General features: G+C 39.6%; 2 protein-coding genes across 4 annotated transcripts in view; one reads left to right on the top strand and one right to left on the bottom strand.

Moving 5' to 3' along the window:
- DIRC2 (disrupted in renal carcinoma 2) overlaps positions 1 to 12,861 on the bottom strand; it is a 67,680-nt gene extending 54,819 nt beyond the window's left edge. The window contains exons 1-2 of one of the 2 annotated variants that reach the window (XM_006905570.3): positions 12,103 to 12,861; positions 2,734 to 2,827 (exon numbers count right to left, since the gene is read on the bottom strand). In XM_006905570.3, the coding sequence (XP_006905632.1) occupies positions 2,734 to 2,827; positions 12,103 to 12,463 (455 nt within the window). In that variant the 5' untranslated portion in view covers positions 12,464 to 12,861. The remainder of the gene's footprint in view (positions 1 to 2,733; positions 2,828 to 12,102) is intronic. The other variant, XM_015596215.2, reaches the window with a different exon arrangement.
- A 1,007-nt stretch (positions 12,862 to 13,868) lies between these two features.
- The window catches only part of HSPBAP1 (HSPB1 associated protein 1), a 47,131-nt gene continuing 40,697 nt past the window's right edge, over positions 13,869 to 20,302 (top strand). For both annotated transcript variants that reach the window (XM_006905569.3, XM_025052076.1), the window contains exon 1: positions 13,869 to 14,075. In XM_006905569.3, the coding sequence (XP_006905631.1) occupies positions 14,012 to 14,075 (64 nt within the window). In that variant the 5' untranslated portion in view covers positions 13,869 to 14,011. The remainder of the gene's footprint in view (positions 14,076 to 20,302) is intronic.

Genomic DNA, 20,302 nt, shown 5'->3' with positions numbered 1-20,302 from the left:
ATGGATGGCCCAAAACAGAAGAAAAGCTAACAAAAATATTAATGGCATTTTTAAAGAATGCATTGTTGAATTTAAGCTTATACTGAAATTTGTACTTAAAAGGTATGGGTGCTTCATGGGGATGTAAAGTACAGCATAGGAAATATAGTAAATAATATTGTAATAATTATGTATGGTATGAAGGGTGTACTAGACTTATCGGGAGATCACTTTGTAAGTTATATAAATGTCTAACCATTATGCTGTATATCTGAAACTAATATAATATTGAAAAAAAAAAACTGAATGCTTAAAAAAACTAGATGTTTGAAAAATTAAGAATATCTCAAACACAATATTGAAACTCATCTGTTAAGACCCCATTCAGAAGGATAGTAAATGAAAATTAGCTTTCCACAGGAACCGAAGTGTTTTTGCTGCCTTCCTTTTAAAATATTAAACAGTTGTACTCTGTATTTTCTGGACAGATCACTTATTTTAAAATTTTGAAAATGAACAGCATTTATTTTGAAACTGAAAAATTCTGTTCCAAAGGAAAGTCAACATCTTGTCCCTAAAATTCACCCCTTCCTTCTTCTGTGTCCTCTGTCTCTGTGAATGGAATCGACAATTTCAGGGTCTCTAGAGTGAAACCTAAATAATCTTGCCTTCAATCTCTTTCTCTCATGTTCTCTGTCACATCTGTGATATCCTTTCCATTCCCACAACTTCCTAGGACAAGGAGTCATCCCGGACTCCACTTTTTCTTATTCCCCTTATCCAATCCATCAGCAAATCCTTCAAAATATAGTTAGAATTTGACCACTTTTCACCCCCACCACTATCACCACTATGGCCCAAGCTATCATCGTCTCTCTCCTAGTTTACTGTACTGGTTTCCTAACTGGTCTCCTTTCTCCTGCCTTTGACCTCTAGCTTCAGTCTATTCTCAGTAAAGCAGACTGTGATCATGGTTCTCCTCTGCTCAAAACCTCCAATGGCTTCTTCGCTCAGAAAAACCTGACAATCTTAAAGGACCTCGCCTCACACTTTCACCACCACACACATGAGCTTTGGTCTCATTCCTTACCGCTCTTTCCTTCATGAAGTCTCTCGCTCAGCTCCAGCCATACTAGCCCTTGCCAGGGGTCATGCTCTTCCCTTCCCCCTCTTTATACTCGCTGTTCTCACTACCTGGAATGCTTGTACCTAGACAATGCATCATTCCTTCAGGTTTTCAGATCCAAAAAACTGACTCTTTCCTTCATGAAGTCTCTCGCTCAGCTCCAGCCATACTAGCCTCCTTGCCAGGTCATGCTCTTCCCTTCCCCCTCTTTATACTCGCTGTTCTCACTACCTGGAATGCTTGTACCTAGACAATGCATCATTCCTTCAGGTTTTCAGATCCAAAAAACTGATCTTCTCAGTAAGTTTGTTTTTGGCCATTCTTTCTGAAATTTCACCATCCTTCTTCTAACATTTCAAATCTTTCTTCCCTGTTTCTTTTTTTTCCTCCATATCACACAATATATATTTTATTTATTTACCTAGTTTATTGGCAATTTCCCCAACCGTGATATAAACTCCATGAGGCAGAGACTTGTCTATTATGTTCCCCATACCCAGAACACACAATAGAAGCTCAGAAAATTTTGTTGAATGAATGAATAAATGAGAAAACAAATAAAAGAATGACTCCAGCCTGGGATCTCACTGAATCTTTCCTGGCCTCCTGCCAGTAGCCTTTGTAATTAATCCTACATACCTCAAATCAGTAGTTTACCTAACACAGGTCTGATTCTATTGCTGCTCTGATTAAGAATTTAAGTATTTCCCAACTGTCCATTGAGGAAAACACAATTCTATAAGAGGGATCTTTCATAATCTGGATACCCTTTTCTAAACTCATCTCTTTACATCCCTTTTCTAAACTCATCTCTTTATTCTGTAGACCTGTCTCCCAAACTCGAGTAATTTATGGGTCCTTTTTAAAGGGAAAAAATTCCTCAATGGCTTTCAAGGTCACATCTTAGGACCCCAGTTGGGAAACACTAATTTAAGAAATTGACATTCTGAAGGTCAACAAGAAAGTATTTAATTATAGATTATTACTGGTAATTTTTAATATTATAACTAAAATGAAAACAAAATTTAAAAATCTTCATATACCTTGCATCCCCTCCAAGAATAAATCCATGGACCCCAGTTGCACAAACTACCTACTCATCCGAGAAGAGGCCAATACCCACTTGCCTCCATGCCTTTACTCCTGCTATTCCTCTACCCCAAAATATCCTTCCCCTAACTAGTTATCAAAATTCTAATCATCCTCTAATGCCTAGCTTAATTATCACCTTCTTCATGAACTCTTCTTTTTGATGCCCTCAGCTAAAATTTCTCTCAGTCTCTCGAGGCAATTTTATACCTTTTCTATGGCATTAACTGCATTATTCTCCTTTATGATACACTATTATTTTCCCATGGTTATTATAGCTCCTGAATGCCAGGAAGGTGAACTTATTCTCTTTTTATTTACATAATTAGTATAGTATCTTCCATATAACAACTAATAATGTTCACTGAATTAATCATCATATAGAGAAAAAAATAAATAAATGTTTCCATAAATATTAACCTCTACTGATTGTCCTAAAAATGAACTGTTCACTAAAAGTTTATAAACAAACATATATAATATACTCATAACAAAAGAAAAAATATGGGAAAAAATTTTAAGTAATTTATAGGACTCACCTTCTTTTAAGCATTAAGTCTGTTATAGGTATGCATCTTAGGCCAGCTCCCAAAACCATAAGGAAGGATGTCAGAAGCACAGTTATCCGAAGACCTGAAAGGAAACAAAAACATCCAGATTATTTTCTCTTTTCTCTTCAAGTAAGTCCAATGTTAAGAATAAAGGTTTTTTACTCAATCATACTGATATTATATCCTAATATAGCTTTTCCCTGTAACTCCCAACATGGAAAAAAGAAAACACTTCTGCATGCTGAAAATGAAATTATTTTAACTTTCATAGAAAACCTGAATGATCACATCGACAGAAGAAGAAGTTTCGCTAGCTCCAGTTTTCCAAAGTAAGTGGCTACAGTGCTTTGTTTACCTGTAACACTAAAAAGTATAGAAAATAATTTTAAATGACTAGGTATTTTAGTTTTATATCTCTAATATAAAATTTTTAATTTTAAAATGCAAGTTGCAAAAGCTCTAAACTGGCCCTAAAATGTTTTTTAAGGTGATAGATTATTGCTTTAAATTTTCTCAAAAACTGACAACTAGCCAATTACGTATTTTATATTATAATCAAGATAAGCTATTACTTGTTATAGTGTCGTAGGAAGTGATCCTTTAGGGTCCTTTAATTATTAATACAATAATAGTCTTTTTTTCTTGATTTATCAGATGGCTTTCAACTTATATAGAATGCTGCTGTTAATAAATAAGAAGCATGGCTTAAGACTTTACAAGAAATGTGAATCAGCTAGTTTTTCCCTTTGTATCCCAATACAATCAATTATTTTGAAAATGTGTGCCAATGGTCAGTCACATAGATAATAAAAAAAAGAGAGAGAGAATATAAAATAATGTAATCAAAAATAGACCTAATGTTCTGGTTATGACAGAGTAATGTAATGGGACTATATATTCCTACTGTTAGAATGCTATACTTCTGTTACTTCTAAACTAATACCACCTTACTGTGTGTGGCAGTCACATCACACAGGTGGCTCATACTGAGCATGTGGCAAAGGTGACAACATTTCTTCCAATTTCTCTCAAACCTAACACCTCTTTGAAACCATTTCACAGTGAGTAGATTTAAACTGTTTAATGGAAATTTTTCTTTTTTTCCAGACCTTTCTTTTTTCCTTTGCAAAGAAGAGATGGTTAGATGTTTGGTTTTCAAAGGGCTTCTCTGCTTGAAGGAAACTGAAAGTCAACAAAACTATAATTACGCAGATTAAACATAGTTAACGAAAATAAATTTGAGACCTGAATCAGGTACAGACATGCTACATGAGGATAATTTGTTATATGAACTGAGTTAATGTTATAATATTCTTATATGATCTAAGCATGATTAATACAATTTGGCAGAAGGAACAGCACAGAAAATTGTGCTCTTGGTAACGAGTAATGCATATATACTCATTTATTGCTTTTCCTATCAGAACACAGATTTTAAAACCACTGTATAGCCACAGGAAATAGAGTATAATTAATAAAAAGTACATTCATGGTCATAAATACTCTAAAATGTTGCTCTTATAAGGTTATATGGGGTACCCTATGAGATAATAAAATTTTAAGATTTGGGACTATAAGGCTTACGTTCTATATGATGTTTATTTTTTCCTAAATATTTGGATTGTAATTAAGGTTAAGTAGCCACCAAGTGAGTAATGGGGCACTGTCTATGGCCCTATGGTCCAAACAATCAGGTGCCCATTACTACTGCTTGAGGCTAGCACATTTTTCTATTCAATTATGCTTTTTATCAAACAAATGACAATATAGCAGCTAATACAAACATTTAAGAGAAGCTGTGAAAAGCTGATTATTTAAGCAACCTTGCAGGTACAGCTTGTGGCTTCCTTGCTTATTTTTCATTGTTGCCAAGTATAACTTAATCTACCTCCAGCTGATGCTCAATTTTGAACAGAATGCTTTCCTTATCTCATTCAAAACTTGACAAGGCAGGACTCTAAAACTGCATGTAATCAAAAAGATATCAACTGATTTGGGGAAGGAGGGGAATGAGGACCCCAGAAAAATAGGTTTCTGAGACATTTGGGACCTTTATGTAAATAGATCCTAAGTGATTTCAGTGCTAGGATGTGAGCGCAAAAACCATTTCATGGAAGGTATCAGAACAATTCTGGAAAACCAAACATGATTGAAAATAAAAATAAATTCTGTTCAAATATGGCATCCAGAAACTGTAGGAAGCGTCCTTCCAATGAATGAGATAACTCCTTTTATTGGGTACCTATTTGGTTAGGTTATAGGATTGGAGTCTCTATAACAGGTATCTAAAAAATCAAGATGCAAAATTGACTGGACACACACACACACACACACACACACACACACACACACAAAGAGAGAGAGAGAGACAGAGACAGAGACAGAGACAGAGACAGACATCCATCCATAGCGGAAGCATGGGAAATCACTGATGGCCCCAAAGTTTATCTGGTAAGATTGCCTTTCCCAGGCTCCGCAATTCCATCAGCTGGACTGAAGACAAGGTCTATTCGTTCCAGGCAAGACCTCTAGTCTCTCCCTATCCTCAACAGTCACAGCCTTGCCACCACAATCTACCTTGGAGACCATCAAGACTAATCACATTGTGCCTGTTCTTCCTATTTACATTGGTCATGAAAGATCCAAGATTCACAGGTCATTCTTATCCCAATATGGATTCATATATCCCCTAATCTGACCTCATGTCCACCACCTCCTCAACTCTGGAACCCTTCGACTGTGCCTGCCTTCTTGAGCAGTCAGAATCAGTGGAATCCTTACATTCTCAAGTTCGTCTCTAAACATTCTCTTCACCTTCTCCTACTGAAGCTTCTCTCCTGAGAATACTGCTTCCCCAGCCACTGCCAGACCATTGTTTACTCTTTCCTCTCTAAAGCTCCCCAGTCTCTTTTCTCTTGACGCTTTTAAGATTTTCTCTAGTTTTAAGCAATATGATTATGATGTGTGTTGGGGTAGTTTTCTTCATGTTTCTTCTGCTGGGATGCTTGAATTTCTTAGACCTGTGGGTTTATAGATATCAAATTTGGTATTTTTCTTGCCATTATTTCTTGATTTTCCCTCCACCTCATCTTACTCCAAGCCCTCTCCCATTACCTCTCTCTTCTCTTTCTGGGACTCTAATTCCATGTGTACTATTAGGCTACTTAAAACTGTCTTGCAGCTCACTGATACTTGTGGGGTCTTTGTTCGTTTTTAGCATTTTATTCTCTGCGTTCCATTTTGGATGGTGTTATTGCTATGTCGTCAAGTTTACCTATCTTTTCTTCTGAAATGTCTAATCTATTGTTAAATCTTGTCTCAGACAGAGATGACATTTTTATCTCTATAAGTTTAATGTTGGTCTTTTTTCCCCGTCTTTCTTTAACACGTTCATGCTTTCTTCTATCTTCTCGAACATACATAGCATATTTATACTAGCTGTTTTGATGCCCCTGTCTATTAATTCTATCTTCTGTGCCATTTCTGGGCCTGTTTCTATTGATTGTTTTTTCTCCTCTTTATGGGTTGAATATTTTGCATGCTTGGTAATTTCTGATTTGGATGTCAGGCATTCTGAATTTTACTTTGTTGGGCAATGATTTTTTTTTTTTCACTCCTTATACATTTTTGAACAATGTTCTGAGACACAGCTAAGTTACCTCTGATCTATCTTTTCAAGGAGTACTTTTAAGCTTTACTACAGGGAACCAGAGCAGCCTTTAGTCTAAGGTCCATCTGTCTTTACTACTGAGGCAATACCCTTCTGAGTATCCAACCCAACCTCCTGCTATGTATTCTGAGGTTTTTCCATTCTGGCTATTAGAAAAGTGAAGTATTCCCAGTCTTGTATAAACTTTGGGAATTGTTCTGCCTGCTCCTTTCTGGTGATCCTTTCTTCAGACTTAAGTAGTTTCCTCACATGTATCCACTGATTGGTGCTCATGAGGAACTCTCTGTAAATCTAGACCTTTCTCTTGGTGAAGCTTTTTCTTCTCTGGTACTCTACACTAAGAATTATAGCTATGTTGGCCTCTTTGAATTCTCAATTGTCTCCCCAACTTAAGAAAACTGTGGGGCTCTGTCTGGGATCCCATTTCTTCACTGCTGCTTGGAATTTCTCTTCAGGCAGTAACCTGAAGCAATCACAGGGATGACTGTTCTGCTCTGCCTGTTGCCCAATGTCTAAAAACCACTGTTTCATATATTTTGATTTTGTTTTTTGTTTTTAGTTGTTTAACATAGAAGGATAAATCCAGTTCCTGTTACTTCATCATGGCCCGAACAGCCTTTATTTGATTTTATCTGACTGTAATACTCACCGCTCCTTGCTGCAATTGTCTACAGACAACCACATACCTGCCTGTGAGTCATTCACCCTCACTACTTGAAAACGTATTGGCTCATTATTACTCCTTAGGACACTATTTCTTACAAAAATCTGGTGATTTCAATATCCACTAAATGATCCTTTCAATACCCTGGCCTCTCAGTCTCCTGATCTCTTATTTCATGATCATGTCCTTTACCCTACCTCAGTTGTCCACTCTCTTGGTTATGCTCTTTCCTTAAATTTACCATAATTGCATCCGTGACATAATCTCAAATTCAAGCATTCCATTAGTCATTTCCTTTCTTTCCCATTCATTCTCTCTAGTACTTTAAATCTTCATCCAATTGGGAATGACAATTTTGGAGTCTACTACTTTTTCTCATCCACGTCATGTGTCTCCTTTTCTCCTTTACCCAGTTTAGATCCCATGTTCCATAGCACTCTCTACCTAACCTTCTATTCTTGGCCTGCAATTTCTTCGTCCTGTTCACCTGGTAAACTGCAACTCTGTCCATGCCTGTGCTTGTTCAACAGAACAGGCTGGAGGAAAACACAACCATGCTGGCTGGTCTCTCTTGAAATTAATGCCTAATAACTTAAAACAGACCCTTAGTGCCCAACAATTCTACTATACTGTCATGCACCACATAATGATGTTTTGGATAACAATGGACATAAACAGTGAATGGTGGTCCCATAAGATATAATGGAGCTGAAAAATTCCTATTTCCTAGTGATGTCATTGCTGTTGTAACATCGTAGTACAAAACACTACTCATGTGTTTGTGGTTAGGCTGGTGTAAACACGCCTACTGTACTGCCATATAAAAGTATAGCACATAAATTAATTATAGTACATACTGGATAATGATAGTAAACAACTATCACTGGTTTATACATTTACTATACTATATTTTTTATCATTATTTTAGAGTTCAGCAGTTTACTGCATCTCTTGATGGCATCATTTTCTCTTGTGCTTGATTAATCTCATGCTATTTTGTACAGTAACATGCTGTATAGGTTCTGGCCTAGGAAAATAGGCTATTCGATTTAGCTTAGGTGTGTTGTAGGCTATACTGTCTAGGTTCATATAAGAACACTCTATGATGTTCACACACAATAAAATCGCCTAATGACGCATTTCTCACAACACATACCCATGGTGAAGAAGCGCATGACTATAATTTCCTAGTCCATGTGTTCTTCACTGTTCTAGAAAATAGTTTAATAATTTATCCTCTCTCTTTAATCCTCCAATAACTGCTCCCCTATCCTCACTTGTCAGGTGATAATTTTGCTTCCTATTTTCTGAGAACTATAAGCAAAGATAACTTCTACAAGCTCCTACAACCCACCATCTGTATTTATATACTCTATCTTCTATTATTGGAGAATTAGATGTCAACACTTCTAAGGCCAACCTGTCTACTTGTGCTCTGGAGGACTGCATCCCCTCCTGCTTATTCAAGGATATAGTAACGGCAATTCTTCCCTCTTCCTCCAGCATTGTCAATTTCTCTCTTTCTATTGGATCTATTAGGATACTGCATTACAGAGATATGTTTTAATATCTCTTGTCTTTAAAAATATCTTTTCAGGAGGCACATTCCCTCTGGCTATTGCCCCATTTCTCTGCTGTCCTGTATAGCAGTACTGCTTGAAAGAAATATCAACACTCACTGTCTCCAATTCTTCTCCTCACAATTTATTTTGGACTCACTCCTACCACTCCAGTGAGACTATTTTTTTAAAGGATACCAAAGAGCTCCGTGTTGCTAAATTCAAGGCTCTACTGTCAGTCCTCACTAGCCAGTTCTTCCTTACCTCTGCATCCTCTAAATGTCAGAATACCTCCAGACTCAGTCCTCTTCTGAAACAACGCCCATTTCCACAGGTGATCTCACTCATCCTCAAGGCTCTGAATACCATTACAGGTTGACGAATCCTAAATTTAGTGCTCAGGCCTCTCCCCTGAACTCCATATTAATAAATCCAATTGACAGTTTAACCTGTCTACTTGGATATCTAACAGGCATTGCAAACCCCTGATCTTCATGCCATCTGCCTCTAATTACTCCTTCCACAATCTTAGACTTCTCAGTAAATTGCAGCTTGATTCTCCCATTTACTAATGCTAAAAAGTTGAGAAACATTTTAGACTCCTTTCCTTCCTTCATACCCCACCTCCAATCCATCAGCAAATACTGGTGAGCCTACTTTAAGCATAGATCAAGAATCTAATTATTTATCAAATCTTCCACTACTATCATCCCATTTGGAAGTCACCATCAGCCCCATCTGGGTTATTCCACTTGCCTCCCGACTGGTCTCCCCTGCTCTGGTTCTTGTTCTCAAGACAACAGCAGAGTCGTCATTTTATTCTTCTGCTTAAAGCCTTCCAATGGAGAGAAACTTCCTCACCTCTCAGTGATGAATGACCTCACAGTGGCCTACGAGGCCCTGAGTGATTCAGCCTCCCGTCATCTCTTACCTTATCTTCTACTGTTGTTTCCCTCATGGCTCGGTACAGCTGCACAGGCCTCATTTCTCTTTCTTGGATATGCCAAACGAGTTTAGGAGCTTTGTCTTTTCCCAAAACAGTCTTGTCCAGAAGTCAAGTTTCCTTTTTCCCTTGGGTTTCTGCTCACACAAATCAGTAAGGCCTTTCTGACACTGTATATAGATTATCACCCAATCACATCCCCTTTCTTCTTTGCTTTGCTTTATTTTTCTCCAAAGCGCTATCACCATCTGACATACTAAATATTTAATTTTATTGTTGTTTGGTGACTGGATCTCCTCACTAGAATGTAGGCTCTGCGAGGACTCTCTCCAGTGCTATCTCCTTCTAGAACTTTTCTTCACTTGACTTCTAGGGCACACTTGCTTTTGGCTTTCTTATTATCTCACTAGCTAGTCCTTTTTGTTTCCTTGCTGGAAAACGGAAAGAGGTAAGAGAGTACAAAACCGATCTGATGAGGATAAGCGGTCTTCTACGCTAAGCTGTCTGGGACCTACGGCAGTAGGTCTAGTTAGGAGACTAGTGGAATAACTTGGATGGGGCTGATGGTGTCTTCCAACTGGGGTGATAGTAGTGGGGGATTTGACAAGTGGTTAGATTCCTGATATATTCTGAAAGTAGACTCACCAGTATTTGCTGTCGGATATGAAGAAAGGAAGGGAGTCTAAAATGTTCCCTACCTTTTAGGGAGAAAGAGACTTTGGTACCCAGGGATAACAGAAATTCACTTTCTATGTACGCAGATAGAACACCTGCAGCCAACACATGAAAATGTACTAGAAATAGGAAAACCACTTCCTAAAAGAGAGAACTTTAAAATTTATTTTTTATTGCTTCAACCAATAGAAATATAAATTCGAATTCACCATATAGTCACAAGAACTCTGAAAGAACTCCTAAAGTAACTTATTTTATAAAAAGAATAGGTAGTCCCTCATTTATCTGGCCAGGTATAGTAGATACAATTATAATAAGAAAGGTAAAAATTAACATTTTTCTACCATAAGGACAAGGTTGGCTAAATTTAGCAAATAATATTGAGAAAATGTTCCTAATAAAAAGATAAATACAAAGAAACAATAAAAATAGCATTTCCCCTTACATTTAACCAACCTTGTAAGAAATGACTGAGGAACTGTAATAGATCAGAGGAGGTTATGGAGAAATAACAAATAAATGCAATTTGAGACCCTCAAGTGAATCCTTGGAAAAGGGGGGAAAAAAGACATCAGTGGAAAAAGTGGTGAAATCCAAATAAAATCTATAATTCAGTTTAAAAGCAAATAAAAGACAAACAAAGAAAACCTCCATTCAGTACAAGGAACCCTTCCTCAGAATCTAGCGCATATCCTCTGCATAAGTACTTGTGTGGAAGTACTTATGACCTTCCAGGGCTGGGCACCTTTCATTGTTAGAAGGTTCTTCCTCGTATGGCTTTGAGTTACATCCCTTTGTAACTTCCCTCAGTTTAGTTCTTCCTTCTATAACGACACACATTAAGTCTAATTCCTCTTTTACTTGATCTTCACATATTTCATATTCTGCCTCATTTCATTTTGAAGCTTGACACACCCAGTTCCCTTCGTCTTATACATTATGACTTTTACATCCTTTATCATTCTTACTACACAACTTTTAAAGTACTCTAGCTTATCAATGGCCTTCTTAAAATTAATGCTCAGAACTGAACATTAGAGCATATCAAACTATTTCTCTTGTTTTAGACACTATGCTTCTCTGCCTAAAATTGTCCTCCCTTTTTCAGTAGATACACCACATCCATCATGAATCATTTACCCATACTTGTGTAGTATAATTCAATGCCTTATTATTCAATCCTATGACCTTTTTTTTTCTCTCTTCAAAGAATCACACTAGCAAGTTGTAAAGTGAGATGTCTGTCCAGAGTATTCTTCTGTGAAGAGTCTTCATTCATTTGCAAGCTTTATCTAAGAGTTATAAATCTCAACTGACACAGCCAACTCCTTACATACACACGCTTTAAAGGTGCCGTGATCATTTCCCAGAACGCAAAGAGTCAGGTCCGAGTTTCTCAACAGCTCTTCCTGGGCTGGGGTCATGTATTATGCAAAGCCAACTCATTACTTCCTTTTATCTGGGCATCATCTATTTTCTGATGTCTATTTTCTGATCTTTTCACCCTCAACATCCCAAAATCCCTTTGAAGTCAAAGCATCAGTCATTTTTGTGGTGTAAAGAACATACATAGCCCGTGCACGGGGATGCTCTGAAGTCCACAATAAGCAAAAACGTGAACATTTAGAGAAGGCTTAATCCCTGCTGTTGCATAATGAGCCCCGATAAAAACATAAGAGCTACAAAGAAGCCTTCCTGTATTTGTCGCTTTGGGATTGGAGGTTCCTAGTCAGGAATGGGATGCGAGCGACACTCCCATCACCTCATACAACCCTTAAGACGAAGCCGAGGGAGGAGGCTGCCTCAGGAGTGACAGCGCCGGCCGGTGCTCCCCGGAACATCTTACCTCTCTTGTCCAGGAGCCACATGAACGCGAAGCAGGGCAGGAAACCGATGGGACCCCACAGCACGAGCAGCGCGATGTCCCAGCTGGAGAAGCCATAGGCCTGGCGCGCCGAGTTCTGGATGGGACCCCAGGTGTTCCAGACCAGGCCCTGAGCAAACCCCAGCAGCGAGAAGAGCAGAAGTACTAGCCAGCGGCGCCCGTACACCCGCCCGGGACCTTGGGCGGCCGCGGGTAGCGCTGCTGCCGCCGCCGCCGCCGCCGCTGCCGCCTCTCGGCTTCTCCGGGCAGCCCCCGGCGCAGGCCCCAGTCCCGGCCCCAGCAGCGGCTGCCGCTCCTCTTCGCTGCTCCAGCTGGTGCCCATGGCGACGCGCGGTCCGCGGGGCCCCTGCCCAGCGCGGTCCCCGCGGCCACCGACCAGCCCCGCGCAGATACAGCCGGAGGAGGTGGAGGCCGAGGCTGCTATAGTCGCCCTCGGCCTCCCGGCCGCGCCTAGTGCGCTTGCGCCGAGAGAGCCTGCCCTAGGCAGGGAGGGGTGGCAGGTGCGGCGAGCCAGGAGGAGGCTGGGGTGCAAATTGGAACCGTGCCTCCTCCCCCCAGGCGGTGACAGGAGACCGAATGGATCCGGCGTCCCGAAGGATGGATGGAGAGGAATTGGAATGGCGGAGAGGAGCGCGGCTGAGCCCGGGAAAAAGGAAACTCCCAGGGAGGCTGTATTAGAGGAGGTTGGGCAAGGAATCCGGGTTGCTGTAGGAAGTGTCCAAGTTTTACATCATGTGCCTAATAAACAATTCGGTGACCTCCGGTCACTTAAGCCAATGCTTTCTTCCGTATTGGGTTTCTTCTTATTTTTGTTGGGTTTTTAACTTCAGAAATTATAGGGGAGATAGGGTAAGATTGAAGCATAGTAGGGACCCAGAGGATTGCCTCTTGACAATCATTTCTTTTTTTTTTTTATGTACAATAAGTACTGCCTAGTTTTTCAACTTTTTATCTTACATACCTAATGAGATTATAAACTAGCCAATTTCACATATATAAAATATATAGATATGATTATATTCTTTTGCTTGTCATTAATAGGCAATCGATAAAGATATGTTCAGACTGGAAGATTTCTGTCCCCAAATGACCTAGTTAAACGATTTTGACCGACGAAGAGTAAACGAGGAGAATAGTGCAGGTTGTTGATCTCTTGATCAAGCAGCCGGTTGTTTATTTTGCTATACAAATCCAGGAGCCTGACAGCTGTCAACTAGTGCCCTTGAAAACCTAAGCGATTCGACTTGTCTAGGTGGGGAAATGAGTCACCGGGAACACAATGAAAGGACATCTGCCCTAGGTTCATATTCCCTGGCAGCCACGAAAACCAGGTGGGGTCATGTTGTTGCCAGAAGGGCAAAAGGGGTGGGAAGAGAAGAAAAAGAGAAGGGCAAGCTCTCAAGGTATCCAAGGCTGGTAAGATCTGTTGCAGAGTAAACGAGCTTTGAGCCACATTTCACTGCTCCGAGCCCGACAAAAAAAACAAACATCTCCTAAAACTCCAATATAGTTGGAGGAAAGCGCCAAGGCGGAAAGGAAAGACCTGACTAGAAAACGAGAAGCAGAAACGAAGCCAAGAAAAGACTACATTGAAAGAAGGGTAAGTAAGGGAAGACAGAAAGAGCCGCAACCGAGACCACGTGCTTGCCTTTCAACAACCCCGGAATCAAAACAAATCTGCATGGTCCCGCCCAGCGCGCGTCACGTGTCTTTTACGTGAGCGGCGCTGGCGGAAGAGTCAGGTAGCAACCGCTGCGACTCCTTCCTGTGCCGTAGCGTCTGAGTCGGGCTCTTGACAGTCCTCAGATCCCGCTCATGCTCGGCTCCGCTTTATTTTTGGGTTTCGGGCGGAGTTCGCGTCTTGCTAGCCATGGCGGCAGGCCCAGGGGCGACCAGTGATGCGTGCCACGCAGCTAGAGCTGGCGGGGAGGAAGGTAGGTGCTAGGCTGAGGTCAGACCACGAATCGGTATGACCCTGTGCCAACTTTCTCTTGGCACCTCTCATGTGGCCGTATGGTCTAGCGTTTATCCCAGGTTTCCTCTGGCCCTGCATTAAGCTATGATGAAAATTATTTGTATTCTAGTGACCGTGGCATTCTCAAGTTGTAGAATCCAGATTTTTGATCATTGTTCAGGCCCTGTATTCCTCCCTCCCCGCCCCCCGTCCTACCAGTGCTGTTTAACTCATGACGTTTTTTGAATATTACAATAGATTAAAATTAAATTTGTGAGATTGGAGCCTACCCTTGAGGTAAATGGAAATATCTAGGACCTGCGAACAGAGATTATGAGCTTTTGTTCGATTTCAGTGAAATTCTGCTTTAGAGAACAAGGTTTGGAGGCCCATGAGCCAGAGATCCGTGTTAGCCTTTATCGAATGATTGCTCTGTTCCTAGCACTCTCCTGGGGACTGTCACGGGATCTAGGGACTTTTGATTGTTTATAACAAATCCTCTTTGAGTAAAGAGGCTTAGAAAGGAAAAAGAATGACTAAGATATGTGGTAACGTAAATACTGTCGGTAGTACACAGTGAGAGCTGTCACCAGCAGAGAGATCCTAGTGGGGAAAACAGGGCTTCATGGAGGGACTAGTTTGAGGTGGCGTTTATGATTGGATGAGATAGTGACAAATCCAAGTGGTAGTGATGGAGAGTCCTGAGAAGACAAGGAGCGGGAAAGCACAGGGTGGATTTGGTTGGAGATCAAATAGTCATTTGCCTAGAGGGGTAAATGACTAGAAGAAACAAATGATAACTTTTTACTATTTGACTTACTTTTATAACTCACTTATGTACCCCAAGGAGACAATTCTTGAACTTCATCTATACTCCAGTTCATTGATCCTTCCATTTTCTGCCCATCTGTACCCGCTAATCCAACTGAGAGTGCATGTCATAGTTTATCATTATGATCTCTCCCTTGAAAATATACTATCTCTTGTCCCTCCCCGCCTTTTATTCTTCTGGCAAAACCCACACTCTGAATGAACCAATTTTTTGCCCTCTGCATCTACACCTTGGCTGAACTTTGCTGGAAAAAGTCCTGGACAGATTGATAACACTATAAAATGAAAATGGTCAACCTCAGGATGGGCCTGAGATCTTTCTGATCTTCTGTTTCTGTGGTAAGCCTACTTTCCTTTTCCAATGACAGTTCCTCAAGCTGTATCTTTTCTTCGATTCTTTCTTACTTTCAGCCGATGACTTTGCAAGTTAGGTCAATTCTGCATCTAATCTGTCTTGTTCCTCTACTTTCAGACCTTTGTCCAAATTATCCACATTTCTTACCTAAACCACTACTATATCTTCAGGCGCTGTGTCCCTGTTTCCTATCTTGTACCCGTCCAATCCCTTCTCTGGTCAGCAGCGAAAAGTGACACTTCCTTAAAATTCTTAAAATTCCATTGCACTTAAAACTTAGAATAAAATCTAAAGTCCTAATCATGGCCTACAAAAATCCTTGGTCGGGACTCTGCTCTTGTCTCCAGGAATATCTCTTGTCACACACACCCTTCCTTTTATGCTTTTCACATAGCTGGTTCCTAATCTTCAGGTTTCAGAGTATGTCACCACCTGAGACTTTAGCAGACCAACCTATTTGAAACAGTCATTGTAGCTTACCCCGACCTCTAACTCTAGCTATTCTATAAATACAGCATGCTGCTTCCTTCATTTCATTTACCACAACCTGTAAATACTTGTTTATTATTGTTTCTACCATTAGACTTTAAATACCTTGAGGGCAGGACCTATATCTGTTTTGTTCACCACATGTGCCCAAGCAGCAAGTACAATGCCAGGCATAGCAGGCAATAATATTTGTTGAGAAAGTAGGTAAGAGAACGCCGTGCCTAGTCCAGAGGCAAGAGGAGAAAGAGCTTGGCATGGTCCAGGAACTGAAAGAAGTTGGTATGAGGTATAGTGAGAGAAGAAGAGGGATCCTGATGAGTACCTTGTACCAACAGTCCCCAGCCTTTTTGGCACCAGGGATTGGTGCTCCTATGAGAATCCAATGCCTAATGATCTGGGGTGGAGCTGAGGTGGTGATGCTAACACTGAGGAGCAGCTGCAAATATAGATGAAGCTTCACTGGCTCACCTGCTGCTCACCTCCTGCTGTGTGGCCCAGTTCCTAATAGGCCATGGACCAGTACTGGTCTGTGGCCCAGCGGTTGGGGACCCCTGCCTTATACCAAGTTAAAGAGTCTGGAGTTTATGACAGTGAGAAACCTTTGAAGAATTTTAGGTGGGGTAGTAACGTTATCAGATTTATTTTTAGGAAGATCACTCTGTCTGAAGGATGGAAAATAGAGAAAGACTGAAGGACAAGGTACTTCATCACCCTCAGTCTCAGTTTCCTCTATAAAATGCATGATTATTGTGAAAATTAAAGACAATTGTAGATCAATCGTAGTATAGTATCTGGCAGGAATTATGTATTCAAGAATGGTAACCATTTTTATTAATAGAAAGTTCTGGCATTGGTGACTGACTGATGTTGAAACTGAGAGAAAAAAAATTAGAGATATCTGAAATTTTCCAGCCTGAGAAATGACATATAAATTAGGAACCCACAGAAAGGAGGTGGTCGTGAGAGCACTGTTGAGTTTGAATGTGAATGCATAGAGTTTAGGTTGGGAAGAATGCTGCAAAAGATGTCAAGCATGCAGCAGAGGAAGGGGAGGTTTTTATTTTTTATGGTATTTACATACCATGAATTCACCCTTTTAAAATGTACCATTTGATGGTTTTTATTATGTTCACAAAATTGTGCAGCCATCACTACTTCATCACACCAAAAAGAAACCTGGTACCCATTAGCAGTCACTCCCCGCATTTGCCCCTCTCTCCAGCTCCTGGCAACATTAATCTACTCTGCTATACGGATTTGCCTATCCTGGACATTTCATATATATGAAATCATACAATATGTGGCCTTTTGTGTCTGGCTTCTTTTACATAGCATAATGTTTGCGAAGTTCATCTGTGTCGTAGCACGTATCAATACTTCATTCCTTTTTATTGTTGACTAATATTCCATGCATAGTATGGATATACTGCATTTTGCTTATCCATTCATCAGTTGGTGGGCATTTGGGTTGTTTCTGCTTTTAGGCTACTATGACTGCTGCTATGTACATTCATATACAAGTTTTGGTATCAGCCTATGTTTTCAGTTCTTTGTTCATATAGCTAACAATGGAACTGCTGGGTCATATGATAATTTCATAATTTCATATTCTTGAGGAAACTGGTGATTCTTAATCTTGAAGTCCCAAGGAAGGAAAAATCTGATGAAAGTATGGATTTGCTCCTCTGAAAATACAGCACGAACATACATTTTTGCAGACTTCAATTTTTGTATTAAAGGATTCTCAGAATCCTATCTGTGTAACTTTGAACTCTCTTTTAAACTATCATTCTCCCCAGAAACACCAGTTTGATATGACTGCTTATTACCATTACAAAGTAAGTTAAATGAGCAACATCCTACTGGAAGAGAAGGCTTTGCTTTAAATTAGATAAGGCTTTCGTGAATAAAGGGTACGAAAAATCCACACACTGGATAAATAAATGTGAAAGGATCAGTATGGTCAGTAGAGTGATAAATATTGTAGGAGTCATAGAAAAGTTATTTTTGAGGAAACTTATTACCATTCCATTATCCAGAAATTTGAATGTACACTATAAATAGGAGACTTTCATACAATGAAGTAGAAGACAGTCCTTGCCCTAAAATAGCTTCTAAATACAGTTTGGGGAAAAAAGACACAGATAAAAAGAATCGTAGTATAGGACATATCCACAAGACAGAGAGGTGATTAGATGGGATGTAAACATTACACACATTAAGTGCTTTGGTTGCTGAGAGGAGAAAGAACTGATAAAGGTTGGATTGTGTTTGTGCTTCCAAGAATAATTTGAAGATTTGGTTTACAGTCATGCGCCAATTAACGAGGGGATATGTTCTGAGAAATCTATTGTTAGGCAGTTTGGTCTTTGTGCAAACGTCATAGAGTGCATTTACACAGACCTGGATAGTGTAGCCTACTACACACCTAGGCTATATGGAGCCTGTTGCTCCTAGGCTGCAAGCCTGTACAGCATGCTGCTGTACAAAACAACATGAGGTTAAATCAAGCACAAGAGAAAAAGATACAATCAAGAGGGGCGATAAACATGAGGTATGAGGCTGCTGCCTGTGTAATGTGGCTTAGTGTTTTACAGTAAATTGTGTATATAAGTAGAGAGAATACACTCTAAATGATAAAAACTATATTATGGTAAATATATAAACCAGTAACAAAGTCACTTATTATCATTATCAAGTATTATGTGCTATACATATTTGTATGTGCTATATTTGTATACAATTGGCCATGCAGTAGGTTTGTTTACACCAGCATCACTGCAAACACATGAGTAATGGGTTGAGCTACAATGTTGAGATGACTGTGACATCCTAGGTGATAGGAATTTTTCATCTCCATTATAATCTTAAGGGACCACTGTCCTTCGTTGACCAAAACATCATTATGTGGCTCATGACTGTAGTTTGACTAAGGAAATGAATGGAAAGGCCATTTCTGGTGAGATGATGCCAGGAATAGGGTGAATGGAGAAAAGACCAAGGCCCAAGGTATGTAGGGGTGGGGAGGGGAGGGGAGTGAGGAGACAGACTGGTTCTACTAGAATGGAAGTGTGGCAGAATATGCAAGTGAAAAGGAGGAGGATTGTGTCACTTGAGACCAAAGAAGGGCAAGGTGAACTAGAAATGCTGAAGTGAAAAAAAGGAGAAATCATGGATTTCAGTTTTTCAGAAAAATAGAGCAAGGCACCACACATGGACAGATATTGGGGATTTGAGAGTAAAGAAGCTTTGAAATGGTTGCAGTGAGGCCAGGGTAATTAGGAGTCAATGACAGTGTGATTGGGAGCAGGAAAGGGAACCTGTGGAGGTGAGCATTAAATTGTGGAACTGATCTCTTTATTTTGAGACTGTTTCTGATTGTGTGCAATAGTTCTTACGCAAAAGTGGAGAAAACAAATGGTTGTTTCATATATTGCTAAAAGTAAGATGTGAATTCAGAAAAGATTTATTTAGCATCATTTTATGCCAAGCACTGTGCTAAACTCTAAATATATGAAGGTAACAGGTTTGTCTTCAAGGATGTGACATAATTTGTTCGAAGTAACAGGTTGTAAATTATTAAAAACAAACATAAAATGAGTAGGCAGAGCACAGAGGATTTGGGGCGCAGTAAATATACTTCATATGATATTGTAATGATGGATACATTTCATTATACTTTTGTCCAAAACCAAAGATTGCACAACACCAAGAGTGAACTCTAAGATAAACTGTAGACTTTGGGTGATTATGATATGCCAGTTTAGGTTCATCCTTGGTAAAAAATGTATCATTCCAATGAGTGATGTTGATAAGGGGGCACACATATGTGAGGGGAGGGGGGATATGGGAAATCTCTGTACCTTCCTCTTAATTTTGTTGTAAGCCTAAAACTACTCTAAAAAATAGTCTTAAAACAAACAAACATGAAACTACTTATTGTTAAGAATCGACCTAAATTCTGACTATGAGATGTTTCTTCCAGGATCACACATTGGTTGAAGCATTTCGGTGCAATTAAAAATTACAATTCTTTGAAAATGATTCTGTCTTTCAGACTGAAGATATTATATTACTATTGGGCTCTCATAGTTTTAGTTATATCCAGGCTTATGCCTTGATGAAGAGAAGGATGAATCTTTGCAACTGTTCTTGCAGTCCTTCCAAAGGAAATATCTCATTCCAGAATTGTATGGACTTGAGTTTCATATACAACGGGCACTTCTATATAACTTCAGTTAGGGATGCCATACTCTCCATGTTATTCTTGTTCTCATTTCTTTAAAGGGCAGGGGTGGGGCAGGGGAGTTTAAAGAAAAACAAAAGCCTCTGAGATCTCAAAAATTTTTTAAATTCCCATGCTAGAGCACGTGTATAATTCATGTGTAGCTAAAATACTTTATATTTAACAATGACTATTAACAAAATGATACTATTGAATATTTTTTAATGGTGGTAAAAAAAATAAAGTTTATCATGTTTACCGTTTTTAAGAGTTCAGTAGTATTAAGTATATTCATACTGTTGTGAAA

This window comes from Pteropus alecto, unplaced genomic scaffold (genome assembly GCF_000325575.1).
Source record: "Pteropus alecto unplaced genomic scaffold, ASM32557v1 scaffold251, whole genome shotgun sequence".
Classification (NCBI taxonomy): Eukaryota; Metazoa; Chordata; class Mammalia; order Chiroptera; family Pteropodidae; genus Pteropus; species Pteropus alecto.
The sequence above is the reverse complement of the archived record's forward strand: the minus strand, read 5'-3'. Positions and strand labels throughout refer to the sequence as shown.